The sequence below is a fragment of the Mizuhopecten yessoensis genome, unplaced genomic scaffold (genome assembly GCF_002113885.1).
Source record: "Mizuhopecten yessoensis strain PY_sf001 unplaced genomic scaffold, ASM211388v2 scaffold3023, whole genome shotgun sequence".
NCBI lineage: Eukaryota > Metazoa > Mollusca > Bivalvia > Pectinida > Pectinidae > Mizuhopecten > Mizuhopecten yessoensis.
The window spans coordinates 1,055,751-1,077,042 of NW_018404837.1; the positions used below are offsets into that span (position 1 = coordinate 1,055,751).

The 21,292-nt window shown below is 33.7% G+C and overlaps 2 protein-coding genes across 2 annotated transcripts in view; one reads left to right on the top strand and one right to left on the bottom strand.

Annotated features, from left to right (window-relative positions):
- Positions 1-608: 608 nt before the first annotated feature.
- LOC110446879 (serine/threonine/tyrosine-interacting-like protein 1) lies at positions 609-18,807 on the bottom strand. Its single transcript, XM_021492222.1, has 9 exons — positions 18,613-18,807; positions 10,944-11,005; positions 10,292-10,391; positions 9,252-9,320; positions 5,880-5,947; positions 4,476-4,621; positions 3,477-3,574; positions 2,642-2,754; positions 609-2,308 (listed from the first exon to the last, which is right to left on the bottom strand). The coding sequence occupies exons 1-9, from the start codon at positions 18,719-18,721 to the stop codon at positions 2,177-2,179; spliced, it is 897 nt and encodes a 298-aa protein (XP_021347897.1). The 5' UTR covers positions 18,722-18,807; the 3' UTR covers positions 609-2,176.
- Positions 18,808-19,274: 467 nt separating this feature from the next.
- LOC110446880 (malate dehydrogenase, mitochondrial-like) overlaps positions 19,275-21,292 on the top strand; it is a 10,213-nt gene continuing 8,195 nt past the window's right edge. The window contains exons 1-2 of the mRNA XM_021492223.1: positions 19,275-19,426; positions 20,599-20,851. Coding sequence (XP_021347898.1) covers positions 19,355-19,426; positions 20,599-20,851 — 325 coding nt within the window. The 5' untranslated portion in view covers positions 19,275-19,354. The remainder of the gene's footprint in view (positions 19,427-20,598; positions 20,852-21,292) is intronic.

Sequence of the window (21,292 nt, forward strand, 5' to 3'; positions counted from 1 at the left end):
CCCAATCACTTAGAAACCTAGGATATGTAAACTTTCTTTTTCTGTGATGATTATTACTGTTGTTGTTTGTATTAATATATGTGATTATCTCCCTTTACTCGTAATATAATATGTTATTGTTATTTTACATATGTTTGTCGCAATAATAGCTCTCAAGAGCTAATGTTCCTTGTTTACCTGTATGCGACGTTAAATAAAGTTTCTTGTATCTTGTACGTCCATGTGACGGTAAATATATTTATAAAAGAAGACACAAAGACAAAATTTCGCTAGCGCTTTCGCCCATTTTGTGGCCATTTTGTGGCTCTTTAGGCGATTTGAATTTATTTGTGACGTCAAAAATAATGACGTTATAAACAAAGTACACGTAATTCAGACGTCTAATAATTTCTAATAAAACGAAAACAAAAAGCCATCAATAACTTCGTTCATTTTTTCAATTTTTCTAATTTATAGTAGAGTGTTGGTGAAAGTGAATTTAAGAAATTTTTGCTGTATGTTTCATTAAATTGAGGCTGTCTCCTTTTTTTTAAGTACTATATATACCATATATATATCTGACATATAAAATCTATTTTTTTTATTCACAAAAAAAACATACATTTTTCAACAAATTTCAATTTTTATTCATTTGTGTCACATAAAATATAGGATATGTGAATTTCTAGATAAACACAGTACATGTATCTTGTAAATTTATAATGTGAAAGACAATATTATTGATATATAACATACTTTAAGCATTAACACCTAGATCCCTCTTGAATGCAATTTTTCATTATAATTCATTTTCAAAATCCACAGTTCCTAGCAGTGTTAATTTATACGTAATTATGTTTGATATCGGAGATGTTTTTCAACAATTTCATGTTCACGTTTGTCAAATGATGACTTGTTTAAATTTTCAGGTTTAATTCTGATTTGTTGCTTTGTAAGACAGATTTATCCATCGGTAAAAATGTTTTACATACAAGTTTCTTCCCTCAGCAAAAGGAATTGCAACAAAAGGCAACTTTTCTGTCTTGCGGTAGAGACCAGACATTCAACTATGGACGATAAATATCTTTTCTTAATTATCAAATAATAAACTCACTAAAACTTGAAGATTTTACGTTCTTCAGAATATGAACATATACTTAAAATCATGATCTTCACTCATTAAATATCCTTTGTAATTGATGAATAGAGTCAATAGTGAAAATAATCAATTGAATTGATTCAATCACATTGCAAGAAAAATAAATACACATGCATATGTAAATCTTATTGCTCCTTTTTCAAATAAAAAATAAAAGGAATACGAGACTTTTGGATATTTACAGTACATTATTGTTAATATATCACACATCACAGTATATACTTCTTAATCATAATATATTACAATCATACATCTGTTATAGATGTACAATAAATATGGACTGTTCACTTGTGAAGTAAACACGATCTTCTTCCTTATGTAAGTTTGTAGGTTTTGGCACTTGATCTTTATCTATTAAAAATTGGGCTACTAACCCAAAGAAACATTACACATGACTGTTTGTACATCATTGTCATATAAGTGTGACAAGACAGACAACTCCGGTTTTCTTTTATATGCCTTGATACCATACTAATACAAAACTGAATTATTTATAATACATGTATGTACTTTGACATATGGAGAAACATTAGGGTAGAAAATTCATCCATTTCCTGATAAAATACATATAAATGTACTAAGATAATTTTAAGTATAATGTCTAAGTAAATTCAAACTGTAGCAGATTAAATTTACATTACAAAACAAACAAAAAAACTACAGTTACAATAGTATATAAGAAAAAAATCCATATTTTAAAATATGAAAATCCGATATTGAAGACACAGAAAACAATTCCACAACACAAGAACGGGTTGAAGTCCAAAGACAATAAAACAAATCCACAAAACATGTAAGACAAAAAGTACAAATGTTTGTTGGATTTTTTCTGCTAAGATAATTATTCAACCAAAAGCTAGCACTTAGGGTGGCTGATAGATATTCCCTCATGTATGTATGGAGGATATTGGTATAAATGGAGAACAAATCCTACTATGATTTTTTGTACACAATGATAATGATCACATATCAATATGATATCTTGATAAAAGTTTATGAATCACAATAATGATATGAAGGAACACTTGGAGAAAATCATTAGTAATTTGGATCTTCTATCTGTGTTGTTGCTTTCCCAAATAAATATTCTTCAAATTTGGAGAGCTGATGTATAAATCCTCGATTTGGACGAACAGTTGAGCAGCATTGTGTCAGGTGACCATAGGCCTCCTGGGAAAACAAAAAATATAGATTTGTTTATAAAATATATTTGATACAATAAAATACGTACCTCCAAAACAGGATAATTCCCAGAGAAAGCATCAAGAATTATGGGTAATAAATTAACCCTTAGTTATATATTGTTAAAATTATTATTTTTTTGTTTATTTTTTTAGGGGTTTAAAAAGACCTCAAGGAGAAATAGAATTGTGACTAATTGAGTAACTACATTCTGTAAAATAAAGCACTGCTGATATTATCATTTTGAAGAAATATTGATTTCAAATTTTAGACTTTTAATGCATCTACATTAGGTATTTATCTATTATATTAATAAACTACCTTCAGTGTCCATTTAAAGTGGTGCATGAGGTAGGCAACGATCACGGTTGCACTGCGACTGATTCCCAGACTAGAAAACACCAGTACAGCCTCATTCTTCTCCTTGTGGGTATCTGTAACATCACAGAACATCTTAGGTCAATAATACTGAATTACCTCCCCTTAAAAAACACCTTAATCTTCAGATATGTTTAAAATGCTATAATTTTACAGACCTCTCAAGTTTTCAAAGCTTCAATACAGGCAATGATCAAATTGTATGCCAAAGCACCACCAATGCAGATCATTGTATATCACACCATAACATCACATTTTGGTTATTTATTTAAAACCTTTAAAACATTGGTGCTTTCTTAGTGCTACAATCGTTGATTTATGTTGTTAAAATTAGTTGACTAACATTTTATTATATTGTGTGTCATTTCATAACTTTTATTGTATCACAAATATATGTTTACTGATTAACGTTGTATGACATTGGTTGACTTACATTGTCTTTATAAACACTTTAAAGTTAGAACAGATGTGCATCGTGTAAAATACAGTATTAAAGTTTTAGAGGGTAATTTTAAATTTGTTGAAAACTGGTTGTTATTCTGAAAAATAAGCCAGGGGCAAAAGGCCTATGTTTTCCTTAATAAAATGTGCACCCTATAAACAATAACTGGCCTCTGTGTTTATTTTTAACTTCATGAAAACACAGCTGATGTTTTTAGGGCGACTTTGTATTGCAGAATGCAGATGAAGACTTGCCTTTTTTCTTGGCATATTTCACAGATGCCAGGGACTTAACATTACATTTCAACAAATTAAACAAAGTCACCTATTTAATTACCTATGAAGGCACAAGCATTCTGTAGTTTGCTGTAGAGGTCAGCCTCCACCTCATCATTGACCTGTAGGTGTAACAGGTGAGGTCCAGGCTCTGAAAAACTGTACAACCAGGTCAAAAATCAGACTGTACAATGTATTATAACAAATCTACTGTGCATTCTTACCTAAGTGGCATGGCACATATCCCATACCCCACAGTCAGTATCAATGTTTATTGAATAGTACACCCATATGTATATACAGACCATGGGGTTTGGGATCTGCTGTGGCAGATCCAGAGACTTATCTGGAGGTGTTTCCCAATTAACAGGGGGGTGGGGGGTTTCCATGTGGGGAAAAATTGAAGAAAATGGTGAAAATACATAATTTTTAAAGAAAATTCTTAGGGTTGGGGGGTTTCTTGAAGTCCAAAATACCCCTCTGGATCTGCCACTGTTAAAATTCACTGTTTCTGTGCCACACCCCTGTTATCCTAACTATCCTCGTTCAATATTTTGCCAAATACATTATGAATATACCAACAGAGTGCATTGCCAGTTTTTTTTTGTGTTTTTTTTTGGAAATAAAATGCAATGGTATTTTAAAACATTATTAGGGCAGTGGAAATAGAATTTGTTGCCAAGTTAATTATGTTGAATGGTAAAATACCAAATGAAACTGAATGTGTCAAATAAAGAACAAATTTTATTTACCATGTTTCAATTTAGCTCATTTACAGCAATACAAATTCAGTTTTCTACAGCTTTAAGCTTTAAATCTCAATACAAATTCATTTTTCTACAGCTTTTAGCTTTAAATCTCAATACAAATTCAGTTTTCTACAGCTTTTAGCTTTAAATCTCAATACAAATTCATTTTTCTACAGCTTTTAGCTTTAAATCTCAATACAATATTTGTTTTCACCAAATATTAATTTGTAAGTAATGAAATTTACGATTTTATGTAAATAAAAGAAAGCCATGTTACACTAGAATTATTTCTGCTTTCAAAACCTACTTACAATGTTTCTGACTCCAGGCAACAGTTGACGTGACCTTTAATTTTCAGATCTTTCTGTATGTATGGTGCATTTCCCTGGCGCCAGTTTCCCAGGTAGAGAAAGCCATGTATTATTTCAATGGGATAGGATTTCATCTCATCCATTTCCTGTCAAATGAAGATTCTACCTGATCACATTAAAGGTAAAATCATACAGAACAATTTTTCTATACATGTATTTAAGAAAAGTAAATATTTTCATTATTTTTCAATAATTAAACTCTGGAAGTTGATATATTTAATAACCAGGCATATTTTGCCCTAATGTTTTATCATCCCATTATAGAGACAAACAATTTTATTTTTTTGAGGGGGAGAACGAGTATATCATAAAAAGGTAACATGCACCCTGAACAGATAATATTGACCCCAAAAAACAAAAGCTTTTAATTAAATTTAAATTAAACAGAATTAAAAGAATAAAAAACAAGAGGCCCAATGGGCCTGCATCGCTCACATGGAATAAATCTCACACTTGTAACCTTAAAAGTGATCTAAAATAAAGCTACAGGCAAAATAAAATATCAGTATTTATGATTAAAATTCATTCAAAAGAACCCGTTATTTTTTTTTTAAACAATTCACCCCTGTGATTGAAAGTCGAACAAAGTCATTATGTTGAACAAATTTTATAGCCTTTCANTTTTTTTTTTTTTTTTTTTTATATATTTTGAACATATTTGCTCCTTGTGAGCTTGAATATGATTCAAGGTCATACATTTAAACAAACTTGGTAGCCCTTGATCCTAGTATGCTACTGACTAAATATCATGACCCTGGCCATTTTTGGTTATTCAGAAGAATTTGAAGTTTTTAACATATTTAACCCCTGTGACCTTGAATATGGGTGAAGGTCATTCATTTGAACAATCTTTGTAGCCCTTCATCTCAGCATGCTACTGGCCAAATATCATCACCCTGGGCATTTTAGTTATCGAGCAGAAGATGTTTAAAGTTTTTAACATATTTGACCCCTAGGACCTTGAAAATGGGTGAAGGTCATTAATTTGAACAAACTTTGTAGCCCTTAATCTCAGCATGCTACTGGCCAAATATCATCACCCTGGGCATTTTGGTTATCGAGCAGAAGATGTTTAAAGTTTTTAACATATTTGACCCCTATGACCTTGAAAATGGGTGAAGGTCATTAATTTTAACAAACTTTGTAGCCCTTCATCCCAGTTTGCTTCTGGCCAAATATCATCACCCTAGGCCTTTTGGTTAATAAGAAGAAGTATTTTAAAGTAAAATATTGACGCCGGACGCCGCACCACGGCATAAGCTCACTTGGCACTTCGTGCCAGGTGAGCTAAAAATCATCAAAATTTTGTAAATATTAGCAATTCAGTGTTAAATCATTACAAACCTTTGGCATGAACATAACTTTCTGTGTTCTGAGGAAAGGATACAGTGCTGAGAACTCCTCATAACCACCTGTTTATAGGGTAGAAAGCATGCAGTTTTGTTAAGGTGTAAGATTGTACTACTGAACATGCATTGGTTACAACAAGATTTAATACTAACATACAATACTTGAGGGTTTTTAGCATTTGTTTTGTTAATCAAAGACTAGTAAAACTGTTTGAGGAATACTTCCAGACTATATTTCAGCTTCAGATACCTTTCTCACTACAACTTTACAGGAGAATCAATAAAAGACTTAATGTTTAATAAGTTTCCCTTGTACTTTTACCAAGCAGTGAAACACCTGAATTTCAGGATAATCAGAAAGTCAGAAAAATAACCAGCAAACAGCAAGAAACATGTAAATAAACCCTTACACCCCACACAAACAGCAAGGAGATCAACCATACCCTACACACACTGCAAGGGGATCAACCATACCCTACACAAACAGCAAGGGGATCAACCATACCCCACACAAACAGCAAGGGGATCAACCATACCCTACACAGAAAGCAAGGGGATCAACCATGCCCTACACAAACAGCAAGGGGATCAACCATCCCCTACACAAACAGCAAGGAGATCAACCATACCCTACACAAAAAGCAAGGGGATCAACCATACCCTACACAAACAGCAAGTGGATCAACCATACCCTACACAGAAAGCAAGGGGATCAACCATGCCCTACACAAACAGCAAGGGGATCAACCATCCCCTACACAGAAAGCAAGGGGATCACCCATCCCCTACACAAACAGCAAGGAGATCAACCATTCCCTACACAAACAGCAAGGAGATCAACCATTCCCTACACAAACAGCAAGGGGATCAACCATCCCCTACACAGAAAGCAAGGGGATCAACCATACCCTACACAGAAAGCAAGGGGATCAACCATGCCCTACACAAACAGCAAGGGGATCAACCATCCCCTACACAGAAAGCAAGGGGATCACCCATCCCCTACACAAACAGCAAGGGGATCAACCATCCCCTACACAAACAGCCAGGAGATCAACCATACCCTACACAAACAGCAAGGAGATCAACCATACTTTACACAAACAGCAAGGGGACCAACCATACCCTACACAAACAGCCAGGAGATCAACCATACCCTACACAAACAGCACGGGGATCCACCATACCCTACACAAACAGCAAGGGGATCAGCCATACCCCACACAAACAGCAAGGGGATCAGCCATACCTTACACAAACAGCAAGGGGATCCACCATACCCCACACAAACAGCAAGGGGATCAACCATACTTTACACAAACTGCAAGGGGATCAACCATACCCTACACAAACAGCAAAGGGATCAACCATCCCCTACACAAACAGCAAGGGGATCAACCATACCCTACACAAACAGCAGGGGGATCAACCATACCCCAAACAAACAGCAAGGGGATCAACCATACCCTATACAAACAGCAAGGGGGTCAACCATACCCTACACAAACAGCAAGGGGATCAACCATACCCTACACAAACAGCAAGGGGATCAACCATACCGTACACAAACAGCATGGGGATCAGCCATACCCTACACAAACAGCAAGGGGATCAACCATACCATACACAAACAGCAAGGGGATCAACCATACCCCTCACAAACAGCAAGGGGATCAACCATACCCCACCCAAACAGCAAGGGGATCAACCATACCCTACACAAACAGCAAGGGGATCGACCATACCGTACACAAACAGCATGGGGATCAACCATACCCTACACAAACAGCAAGGGGATCAACCATACCCTACGCAAACAGCCAGGAGATCAACCATACCCTACACAAACAGCCAGGAGATCAACCATACCCCACACAAACCACAAGGGGATCAACCATACCCTACACAAACAGCAAGGAGATCAACCATACCCTACACAAACAGCAAGGAGATCACCCATACCCTACACAAACAGCAAGGGGATCAACTATACCCTACACAAACAGCCAGGAGATCAACCATCCCCCACACAAACCACAAGGGGATCAACCATACCCTACCCAAACAGCAAGGAGATCAACCATACCCTACACAAACAGCCAGATGATCAACCATACCCTACACAAACAGCAAGGGGATCAACTATACCCTACACAAACAGCAAGGAGATCAACAATACCCTACACAAACAGCAAGGGGATCAACCATACCCTACACAAAAAGGAGTATAATCTATAAGTAACTACACCTTATCTTTTCATTCTTTGATTGTCATCACTTGCTTCCTCAAATTAAAGAAGCTGTATTCAGCTTTGTACAGAACAAGGGAATACTGGAGGTCTAGTCCAATGAAACTGACAATAATTGTAGAAAGTGACTGGAAAATCTCACCTTAAAATAACACAACGCCTTCAGTATTTACTGATATATTGAGTTGCAGATAACCTTAAACCTGTTGGATAGTTTCAGGCTACTTATTTATATACACAGATTTTATTCTGAATATAGGAATGTTTGTATTTTGTCTGCTATGAGCTCTCTTTAAAGATAAAAGAAGTTTAGGAAAGTTAGATTTTTTTTGTTTAGGTAAAAATTAACATTAACAAATATGATATTAACATCCCTGTATCGCTCACCCGTTTCTTTTGTAATATGCAACTGACATATAGTTAACTTCAGACCAAATTTGGTAACTAGAACACAGACCAAATTTGGTTACTAGAACACAAGTCATTTTAACAACTCTTAAACGGTTCTGAAGATATTGTTGTTTGAAATTTTAATTTTAAAGCTTTTAACCGATGTTGACCTTTGACTATGGCTAGCACTTAAAGTTGACCTTTGACCTCATTTCTGTAATAAAGAAAAATATTCACACAGCTGGTCTACATAACATACCAAAGTATTATGACTCTAGTCGAAAGGTTTTTAGGATATTGTTTTTAACATATTTGACCCCTTTGAACTTGAAAGTAGGCCAAGGTCATTTTAATAAGGAACTTTATAGCACTCTATCCCACCTATCTACTGGTCAAATGTCATGACCATAGGTCCTCCAGTTCTTCAGAAAAAGTTGACAGACGGACAATAGACGCCGCAGTATGGCATAAGCTCACATGGCCCTTAGGGCTAGGGGAGCTAAAAACCTACTTTCATACCCTAACAAAATTTTCAGTTGTGGTTCTAGTGCTATATTGATGATATTCCATTAAAAATGTCTCATCATTAATTATATACAGGCTTTGATTGAATTTCTATTTAAAAAAAAAAAAAAACAAGGTCAGGTTAAAAATATATTAAAATACATTTTTTGGGTGTTAAGGATAAATGACTTGATTTTGTTTAGATTTTGTTGATTAGAAGTTACCTTTAAGTATTTTAACTCTGTTTCGGCTTCCCTTTTCCCACAGCATCACTCCACAGTCGATTGCCAAGCCTGTCAATAATATAGTTTTTAAATTGATATACATGGGAAAAAAGATATAATCATAATGTATCGTATAGATTCATGGTAAATATCAAATGTATTTCACAAAATTAAGATGATTTTGATATTCCGGCTTTGCATATTGTAGAGTTATCTTCTCTTGAGAACAGGTATTGATTGTTACATCATTGGTTTGTGAGAGTAACATCATCAATTTTTGAGAAAATGACGTAATTTTCTCACACAAACCAATGACGTAACAATCAATACCTGTTCTCAAGAGAAGATAACTTTGCAATACGCAAAGTTGGAATAGTTCACAAGGAATTTTTTTTTAAATAACCCTTACCAGTAAAAGATGTAACATGTTCAATGAGTAACGATTGTATTTACCAATGGTAAAAAATTAAAGGTTAAAAAAATACATTCTATTAGTTGTAATTACTCAATTGAGTTCAAGCTTATTATTTAGAACATTTATGCTTTCAATGTATGATTACAAATTGAAAAGTAGACCAGGTGGTACTTACCAGTAATTGTAAAATGGATATCTCTTACTGGGTATATTTATGCCATGTGTTATTTATCAGAGAGAACATTATATCAAATGTTTTAACCATTATGTACCTCATTCATGGAGAGTTTTAACCATTATGTACCTCATTCATGGAGAGTTTTAACCATTACGTACCTCATTCATGGAGAGTTTTAACCATTACGTACCTCATTCATGGAGAGTTTTAACCATTACTTACCTGTCCTTCATGGAGAGTTTTAACCATTATGTACCTCATTCATGGAGAGTTTTAACCATTACGTACCTCATTCAAGGAGAGTTTTAACCATTACGTATCTCCTTCATGGAGAGTTTTAACCATTACGTACATCCTTCATGGAGAGTTTTAACCATTCTTACCTCCTTCATGGAGAGTTTTAACCATTACGTACCTCCTTCATGGAGAGTTTTAACCATTACTTACCTCCTTCACGAAGAGTTTTTGTGTTACTGTCATACACCACAACATTTTGTTTACACTCGAGTTCTGCATCATAAGGTACACCAAAAGAACCTTCAGCATCCTAGATATTAAAAAAAGAACATTTATATTAATACAACCAATTGTCTATTTTGTCAACAGTTGTTTCTAATTAACATACGTGTGTGGACTAATGTTGAAGAAACTTCATTACAATAAAGTATTTCATAATTACTAAAGAAGTGTTTCAGGGGCAACATCTGTGCTTACCGATTATTCCCATCTCTCTGCCCTTTCCCAACCTCATTTTAGACAATTTTCAACAAGTTTCGTAGAAGTCTCTATCCAAACTTTATTAAGTATTTATGTTACATGTAAAACACTTCCATAATAACCTTAACATGATACAACAAAAAACAGAAATATGCGTTGCCACAATTTGTAAGCCACTGTTGAAAGTATTACCAGGTGACATAGAATAAAGCTGCTCTCCAAATAAGCATTCTTGAAATACATATTTACCTGAAGCACAAAGTATTAAAAATCATATTTAAAAATACACTTTTCTTCTTTACAATCACAATAGTCACAACAAGAGAAACATAATCTTATATATATGTACATTTTGCATATATAAATATTTACAATATCTTACCTTTGGGGCTTTTTTGGCAGTTACAACATGACTTTCATTGTATTCATTTTTATTCCTTGCATCTGAAATTAAACAAGTCAAAAATAACAAGCAAGAAGGTAAAATCATTATGACAAAAAGGACACTATCTGTAAGACAGGAGTATCCCCTAGGCCCTGTGGTTGAACAAATCAAAAAACAAAAGTCACTTTGGTGTTTACATTGGAACCCTGAAATACAAATCCACCTGAGGAACTCTTAAAGTTGACCTTTGCATAAAATTGGATGAAAATCTGTTAAGAAATGAAGTCAGGAGATTCTAGAGTCAAGACAATGAAGCTGGTAGAACAGCATCAACATGTTTGGGTAACTCTATAAATTCCAGCTGCCCAACTACCAACTTCTTAAAATGGTGGTAGTCTAAAAATTGGGAAGGTGAACTGAGTTATTAAAATGATGTACATTTATTCAAATGGTATTAGCAGCTCACTTTTGGCTATATTGCAGAACATTTGCCCATATGAAGGAGTCAATGGGTTCTTTCCCATTGTTTGTTTGTTTTTAAATGTAACGTTTTCAGGTAAAAATTCTGGCGGACCTGCAAATGTTTATGCAGGCCTTGCAAGGCTTTGCCAAGGCTCGCCTGAAAGCAGCATCAGATTACTAGGTCCGACCTTATTTAATAAACAAACAACTGTGGTCCAACCGTTTAAAGAAAAACAGCCCAGGTAGCCTAACCAGCGATCTCCAGCAGTTCCTAGTGGGACACTCTGCCACTGAGCTAAAAGGAAATTCCCTGTAGCTCGAAGCAAGAAGGCGACTGTAATCATATGTACAATTAAAATCTGCCACACTACTCCCCCCTTTTTACCTTTTCGCCTTCGAACACCACAACCCAGGTTCTAACTCCCCGTCACTTCACCAGGGTCACGGACACCATTTGTAACAGTTTAATAAGAGAATATAGTGTGCTTCCAACGGGATCAAAACCACGATCTCCAGGTTCCTAGTCGGACGCTCTACCACTGAGCTAAAGGGCGGGCTAATTTAACCTGTACTCCAGTAGATTAGTTATTCAGACAACAAAACTGACAGCATACTAATCGTTGGCGAGATCCGTCCTGGAATACAGCCATACAATATGGGACCCTTACCAGCAAAATAACATCCACTTGCTGGAAAAGGTGCAACGCCGCGCTGCCCGATTTATAACATCAATATGGCAAGCCAAGTTGTCATTTATTCATGGAGCAATGTTGATCCAGTACTTAACCAAATTATATAAGATATCTCATATATTATATAAGATATCTTATATATTATATAAGATATCTTATAAACATATGAGATATCTTATAAACATATAAGATATCTTATAAACATATGAGATATCTTATAAACATATAAGATATCTTATTTTAAGTTTATGAGATATCTTATATCTTTTATGAGATATCTTATATATTTTATAAGATATCTTATATACTTTATAAGATATCTTGTAAAAGATATAAGATATCTTATAAAAGATATAAGATATCTCATAAACTTTTCTTTATAAGATATCTTATATCTTTTATAAGATATCTTATATAATATATAAGATATCTTATATCTTTTATAAGATATCTCAATTAATTTTCTTTATAAGATATCTTATATATTATATAAGATATCTCATAAAAGATATAAGATATCTTATAAAGAAAAGTTTATGAGATATCTTATAAAGAACGAGACTCTCGCGAGACCGACAAAGAAGAAATGTTTGAAAATGACTGCTCCCGTTGTACTTAGATCACGAGTCCGATAAACGGGAGCTGTGTAAAACTAGCTTATTTTTCAACAGGAAGTATAACTAACACCAATATAGAATTTTAGTTGATATATTCAAATATTAATTATTATATTTACGCATACATTTTAAAATATTAGTGTTAGGAATCACACATTAATATATTCTAAAATGGCTGGAATAATCCAGAGTTATAAACTTTTCCGAAAGAAACTCGAGTGTTCTAAAGAGCCATTGAGAACTTAGAAAATGTCTGTGAAGTTGCTACATGTTTATTTATTCAAATGACAATTTAGTTTCGTTGGCCTAAAATCCAAAGGTTTAGATATAGTTCTTATTAGTGAGAATCACTGTCATTTATTAATCTGTTGTACGTCATTTTCAACCAGAATGAGACAAATGAAAGTAGTTTGCTGAGGATTTATATTGTGAAGGTGTAATGATGCCAAACTCGGTAAGAGCGCAGAAATATTGTCATAATCAGTCACCACATACTCAAATATAAAGTGAGATTTTAAAATTCATCTTGATTTATGTTATTTTTCGTACACAGCCTCGTTGAAGAATTCTAGTTTGGTTTGATTTGGGGAGGGGGGAGGGGTTTGGTTTATATTATTAATGAGGTCTTGTCTTATAGTTGATGTCAGAAAGCTAAGCTGAGTTAGTTGATTCAACATTTATCATTCACATCACTTGTCTTCTTTGTTGTAAGCAAAATTTATTGATTTCTGCTGATTTTCCTGTGTTATAAATTCATGGTTTAAAGTTTGTGTTCATGTATTTTGTGAGTTAACAGGTAAAGGACATGTACATCTGTTCAGTGTTCTTCCAAACCAATCAAATTAGTTAACCTACCCTCAGTGAGTCGCCCACCCCAAGTAGCTTGTTTAGATTTTGTCCCATTTTTCAAAGACTGTCCTATATGTTAATTTAGACCTGGTGGTATAGAATCTTGCAATCTACCAGATATAAGCAAATCTAAAATACACGAAGAATATTTATAATGAAATACAATTTATTATACCCAGGACATTAACTGCTTATTTTTACATTTGATCTAACTTGACCTCTCTAGGTTAATTTTAAGTCCAAGAAAAAATTCATAATAAAATATATTTATACTATATATGTGTACATATCACTATAGCAAGGTTATTTTATTATATTAAATTAATCTCATCATCTTTATTTATGAAAAGTGACTGGCACTAGATCATAAACTTAGGGAACTTAGATATAATTTCAAAAATGAAGAATGTCTTGTATTTCAGTTCCTTTTCCAAATTAATTTTATCACTCAGGGGAGCATATGGTACAAATAGGACTTTTCCCCCAAAGTTTGAAGCAGATTCCAAGAGAAATATTCAGTTTACTGATACATGTGCTTAACATTTGGGTTCAAGACTCAAAAACTTGTGGATAAGTATTGTATAACTCTTTTTAATAATAACATCTAGGATAGATATTTCAGCCCAAAAACATTTTTTTTTTTGATACAGAACAAATTCTGTTTGAGAATCAACTGTTTTGAACAGTTTTTTTTTTAAATATATAGCACCGACACTCAATCCATATTGATATGAAATATTTGAAATTTGAATATTTCTATAGTGCATAATTCCATAACCTTAAGTCTATAGGGACATGTCAAATACTACCAGGTACTCGTTTATATATACAATGGAAGATATTATATATAATGAATGGGCATCACAGTATATATATATATTTTGCAGCACACTTAATAAGCATGTGACATGTCCCTGTAACCCACATCTAATTATAGGTAAGTAGTGGGATTATTAGTGGAAGCCAATATCAACACATCCAACTAATACAGTACTTTAAAACAAGAGCCCCATGGGCCTAACAGGTCACCTGAGTTGTAATGCAATTGTTATTTGTTGTTGTGATATGTCAAAAATAAAAATTACATATATATATATGTATAGCAGGGAATTTTGCCCCTCACCAGGGAGGAATTAGTACCCAAGGGGTTGTGAAATTCACATTTTGATTAAGCACATCAGGATATTTCCATCCATGAGAAGGTTTTTTAACATATCTGGATCTGGAAGTAGACAATTATTGTTTGAGCTATTTTGGCCCCTTTTGGCTCCGCCCCTCAGGCCCTTAGCGTCCACATGATCACATCATGTAAATGTATCCCCTCCCCAAGAGTAAAAGGGCGACAATTGATAAAAAAAACCTTAAGATATACACCTCATATACATCAGATATACACCTTCTAAACATCAGGTATATACCTTCTATACATCATGTATACACCTCCTATAGGTCAGGTATACACCTTCCATGCATCAGGTATATATACCTTCTATACATCATGTATACACCTCCTATAGGTCAGGTATACACCTTCCATGCATCAGGTATATATACCTTCTATACATCAGGTATACACCTCCTATAGGTCAGGTATATATATACACCTTCCATGCATCAGGTATATATATACCTTCTATACATCAGATTACACCTATACATCAAGTACATCTTGTATGCATGCACATATACATGAGGTATATGTAAGGTCCATATTCTCTGTAGGTAAGGTACCTCATCTTTATAATAGTTGTCTGATATTGGTTCATATTGATTGCATGCACAGGAAATATAACATGTTTGCTTGTGCTGGAGTTTCCCATTTATGTTCCCTTATTGTGGCCTCTCAAGAACAAGAAGCACAGGCACATTATTAATAGCTCACCTGGAATAATATTTTTCATTAAAAGTTGTTGATTACCTCTTACCATACAGGAAATATCAGCTTGGGGATCTCAACAATTTCCATGTTATGACTGAAGGAGTAAGTCCTCAGGGATGGGGTGGGCTCCATTAGGGACTATCTTGGTATCATGAGTGTTTTTCCTCTGCATGCCCAGCAGCATTTGGATGGGATCTTTACTGATTTCATGTAAAATTTGGGGACTATAAGCCCCTTGTGGCAGGGCAGGACCCTGGCGCCAATCATGTAAGCATGGATGTATTCAGATGGTTACATGGTGGGGGATCTTAATTATCTTTACACCCAAACTTCCTCTATTGGCACCCAAATGCTCTGGCCCAGTGACTGATTTGCCTCTGTTTTTTTCAGACCTGAGATATGCTACAATTACAGGTTTTTGAAGATGAAATGTCTTATTTTCCTCTTTACCGGAAATATACCATGTATATACTTTGTATCATGTACATTGTATCTTCTGGAAAATGAGTCAATACACTATATATAATAGAGATGATAAATACAGGTACCTTATGCAATGAGGCTGTATTATAGAGGATACCCTTACTAAATAAATAAGGACTTTTTATGTACCCTGTATACCACTCTCTATATACCATTCTTTATATACTCTGTAAACCACTTCTTATTTACCCTGTTTACTAGTTTGTATAATCTGTATACAAATCATTATATAACCTTCTCAATATTTCTTTATAAAGATATCTTTGTTGTGTTTTATAATAAACAAGAGGCACTGAGTTAGGACAAGTCTTTCTAACAAAAGTGTATCCAAGTTTTGATGCTCAGCAATATATTATATATATATATATTACTACATCCAGGTATAACACATGTAGTTACTACTACTGACAGGTATTACACATGTATATATTATCACAGATAGGTATTACACATGTAGTTACTACTACAGACAGGTATTACACATGTATATATTATCACAGATAGGTATTACACATGTAATTACAACTACAGACAGGTACTACACATGCATATACTATCACAGATAGGTATTACACATAAATACTACTACAGACAGGTATTAAACATGTACTACTACATACATGTATTACACATGAATATACTATCACAGACAGGTATTGCACATGTATTTACTACCACAGACAGATCATACACATGCATTTACTATCACAGACAGGTATTACACATGTATATACTATCACAGACAGGTAATACACATGTAATTACTACTATAGACAGTTATTACACATGCATATATTATCACAGACAGGTATTACACATGTATATACTATCACAGACAGGTATTACACATGTAATTACTACTACAGACATGCTGTAAGTGTTACCATGTATCTGGCTTGTGTGAAATGCCTTTTAGGTCACAAAATACAATTGTATCTCTACAAAATATATCTTATAAGTGATCAATATCTCAAAGACTTTAAAGAACATGCACCTGATGATGAAATATCACTTATCTGTATACATATGTATCAAATAATGAAATATTACTTCTTGTCTGTAATAGTATAAGTAAATACAAGTTTATAACCAGTTTGAAACAATGAATTAATGTTCCTTACATTACAGTATATTGATAGAACATAGAATTACAAATACATAAGTATGTTCTTTAATGTCTGTGATAGTTAAAACAATTTTATCTGAAACAATATAATTAAAGATACATAGCCTGTCTGTGATAATAAATACAGGTGTATGACCAGTCTGAAACAGTAAATAAAAAAAAATGTCCCCATGTCTATCTATATGTTATACTCCACAGAGACCAAAATGGCTTTAATGCGGTCTGTGATAAGCAGCCGAAACAATTAATAAATGTTCCTAATATGTTTAATGTCAATTACCTGTCTGTGAATTTGTACGGGTAATATTACAATTTTATCAAATTTCTTTAAAAACATTTAGAGGAAATCCGTGAAGAAAATCAAGATAAAACATTTTAATGAATAAATTGTAAGTAATACATGCAGTAGGATCGTTTTCCTTCAGTTATGAAATACATAGGAACATCCATTTCTCCACCACTTACCCCCCATCTACTTTATAAAGCTTAACCTTTTAAAATAATGTTAATACCGCTATAACCAGACCTATTTGGTGGCATTAAACTCCTACTTTCACTTTCACATACTTCATTTCCGGTTAAGAGATACGTACGAAACTAAGGCTTTCGATTTAATGCTTTACCGAGCGCTGTGGAGGAGGGTTTATTATCTCAAATTCAAATCTCGTTCTTTATAAGATATCTTATAACCGAATTATATAAGATATCTCATTTAATTTTGTTTATAAGATATCTTATATATTATATAAGATATCTTCTAAAAGATATAAGATATCTCATTTAATTTTCTTTATAAGATATCTTATATCTTTTATGAGATATCTTATATAATATATAAGATATCTTATATCTTTTATGAGATATCTTATAAAGAAAGGTATATAAGATATCTTATAAAATATATAAGATATCTTATAAAGTATATAAGATATCTTATAAAGTATATAAGATATCTCATAAAGTATATAAGATATCTTATATAATTAAATAAGATATCTCATATAATTTGGTTAAGTACTGGATCAGCATTGCTCCATGCATAAATGACAACTTGGCTTGCCATACATCAAACTATAGAAGGGACAGCAGTGTAACAGAAATAAAACTAACACCACTAAAGGATCGCAGGCGAGACCATCGGCTTGCCCTCTTTTATAAGATCGTGAAGGGGCTAGTGGCCATACCTGTAGATCACATTGACTCCATTAAACACCCCTACCAGATCAAAAAATAGTGAAAATTACCGACATTTCTAGTGTAATACGGACATATTACAAAAATCATTTTTTCCTCGAACAACAACAGTGTTTTTGGGTAAATCGGCGTGCCCATAACAGAGTGGAATAACCTACCAGAAGACCTCGTCGAAAATGCAAGAACTTAAAAGCTTCAAGACAGCACTACAAACTGAAACAATATAAAATATAAGCGCACTCCTCCAACCCTGGAATTTATACTCAAATTTGAGGTCTTCCAGTAATATACAGATACAAATTGTGTTGTATCAAATCGCTTTAAAATACTTTCAGCGAACTGAAATAAAATGTCAGATTCTTACCTATCAAAAGTAAATAATTAGGATCGCTTAAATTAGAGTATATAGTAGCCTGTTGCAGCATATTATAAAGGTCGGTCGGCTCTAAAACATCAAGTCCTTCCACTTCCATTTTGATAGATTTAACTGCTCCACATATACATCCACTTCTATGTTTACTTGCAACATGTGCTGGAACCGGATAACAGCGATTGTATACAAATATCCTTACACTTTCAAGTTATAGTTATGTCCCTATTTGCTTCAAAAAGCTTATATATCAACGAATTCAGTTTACGGTAAAAATTAGAAACTTTACAAACAATTAAAGACACTTTTTTGTCATATTGTTTTTGATGAAAAAAAGATAAGTCAAAAAATATATTTCGTCGGTTGTCAAGTGCGCATTGATATCAAAAAGTAGGTCAACGCAAGCGTGCTAAGACTTAAATGACTTCCGGTTTAAGCTCATTACAGCATCTAAAACCGAACCTGAATCGGGAATTAATTTCCAAAACTGTTCAATACATAATACATATAATACAATTATATAATTTTGTTATCTTCTATAACCAAATAATAATTGAATTTTTCGGATAAGATTAAAATGAAGTTTTAACAAATTCAAGAAAATTTAAATGAATATCGCTCAATCTCAAGGTCAAATATTCCGGATTTACGGTAATATCAAATTAGACACAACCTGTCATTGAGGCCATCTTGGAATTTTGGAAAGGACACCGGTACATAAAACAACTGCACAAACATGTTTTCCAGGCTTGCAAGACCAGCTATTTCAAAATGCATCACACAGAGAACATTCACAACATCATCAAAGGTAGGTTTGATACATGACATTGGTTGAAAATTATTAGATTATAGTTTAAAGTTGCTTATTGAAAGTCAACAAAGTGAACAGCTTTGAAGCATGTGTTACATGCCGGTAAGATATCATTTAATTATTTAAGGTTAACTAGTGTAAAGTCAGCTTAATTTACTGTTTAATTGGTTCGTGTTATTTTACCGTCGAATTTAAAAAAAAAAAAAAACACCTCTTAAGTCAGAGCGAGAATTGATGCAACCATTATGTACGTGTATACCGTCCTTGATGAAATGTTGCAGAACATTTGAAGGCCAACTTGGTGATCACGTACATGGCACATGTCAAGTTTTGATAATTTAATTTTATTGGGAGAAAATAAGGGTTCATTTCCCTTATTGAATTTTAGCAATAATTGTCACATTTTGATATATTTTTGTTTTGTTTATGCACGTCAAATTATCCTGAAAGTAAAGTGTCGGTCGTATAATATTATACGTATATTTAATGGCTTTGACCCAATTTTAATGTCATTTCAATTACAGGTTATAACTTCAGAAAAAAAATTGAAACGAAGAGAAATAGAATGAGCGACATAAATTTAAGACATTCTAGATTTTTTAATTCACATCATACATCAGCTGAAACTGAAATACAATTAATAGCTTGGCACTTTCAATTGCAAATTTAAAGTAAATCTATGACAGCAAGTTTACATTGTCACCATCATAAAGTGTATCCGCCTACATCATTTTAAAAAAAAGCTTGGTTTTCAAATGAATTTTCAGTGACAGTTACACTGATGCAACTATAAATGAAATTTTCAACATAACTACGTATACAAGGCTAGTGGAATTGTTCACCACTAAAGTGTTTTATTTACCTAGCAAGGTGTATTCAAATTTGACCTATTGAACAAATAATTCTTCTCTACATATCCTTGGTAAAACTAAAACCAAGTTTAAGATACAAAGTGTTTATGAATTACCTAACTTCCTAATATTTAAGTGGATATACAGTCTTAGTTATTTTATTCTTGGCCTAAATGTTACTCTGACAAGATGGCATCCATCAGAATCACAAATATGAAATAATAGCCACCAAAGCCCAATAAATATAAATAGCATTCATCATATCATATTAATATAATATTACTTCCAATACTTATGTGCTGACATTTTTGTTAACAGGACAGTGCTAAAGTAGCAGTGTTAGGAGCCAGTGGGGGAATTGGACAGCCCCTGTCCCTCCTACTGAAGACCTCGCCAGCAATTTCACAACTGTCCCTATATGATATAGCACACACACCTGGAGTAGCTGCTGACCTCAGTCACATTGAAACACCTGCAAAAGTCTCCGGTCATATGGGTCCAGACGAACTAGATGCCTGTTTAGAAGGAGCTGATGTGGTGCTTATACCTGCTGGTGTGCCAAGAAAGCCAGGTGAAAATCATCACTGTAACCTTTAATGTACACATTATACCTTCATTAATTTGTTTCAAGTGATTTCTCCCTTGAACATGTTAGAATATGACATTATTAAGATTTATCTAGATATCAGTATATACTGTACCTTTCAAATTAGTCCAACAAAAACCGTCTTCAAAGGGAACAGTTTTTTTTGTAGGAGGTTTTTAGGTCACCTGAGACAAAGTCTCAAGTGACCTATTGCGATCGCCTTTTGTCCGTCGTGCGTCTGTAAACAATTAACATTTTCGACTTCTTCTCCAAAACCCCTGAACCATATTCAATGAAATTTTGCAGGGACCTTCCATGGACAAAGGTCAACAAAAATAGTTGCCGGTTTAGTCCTAAGCCCCCAGGGGCCTGAGGGGCGGGGCCAAAAAGGGTCAAATTGACTAAAATTTCAAAAATCTTCTTCTC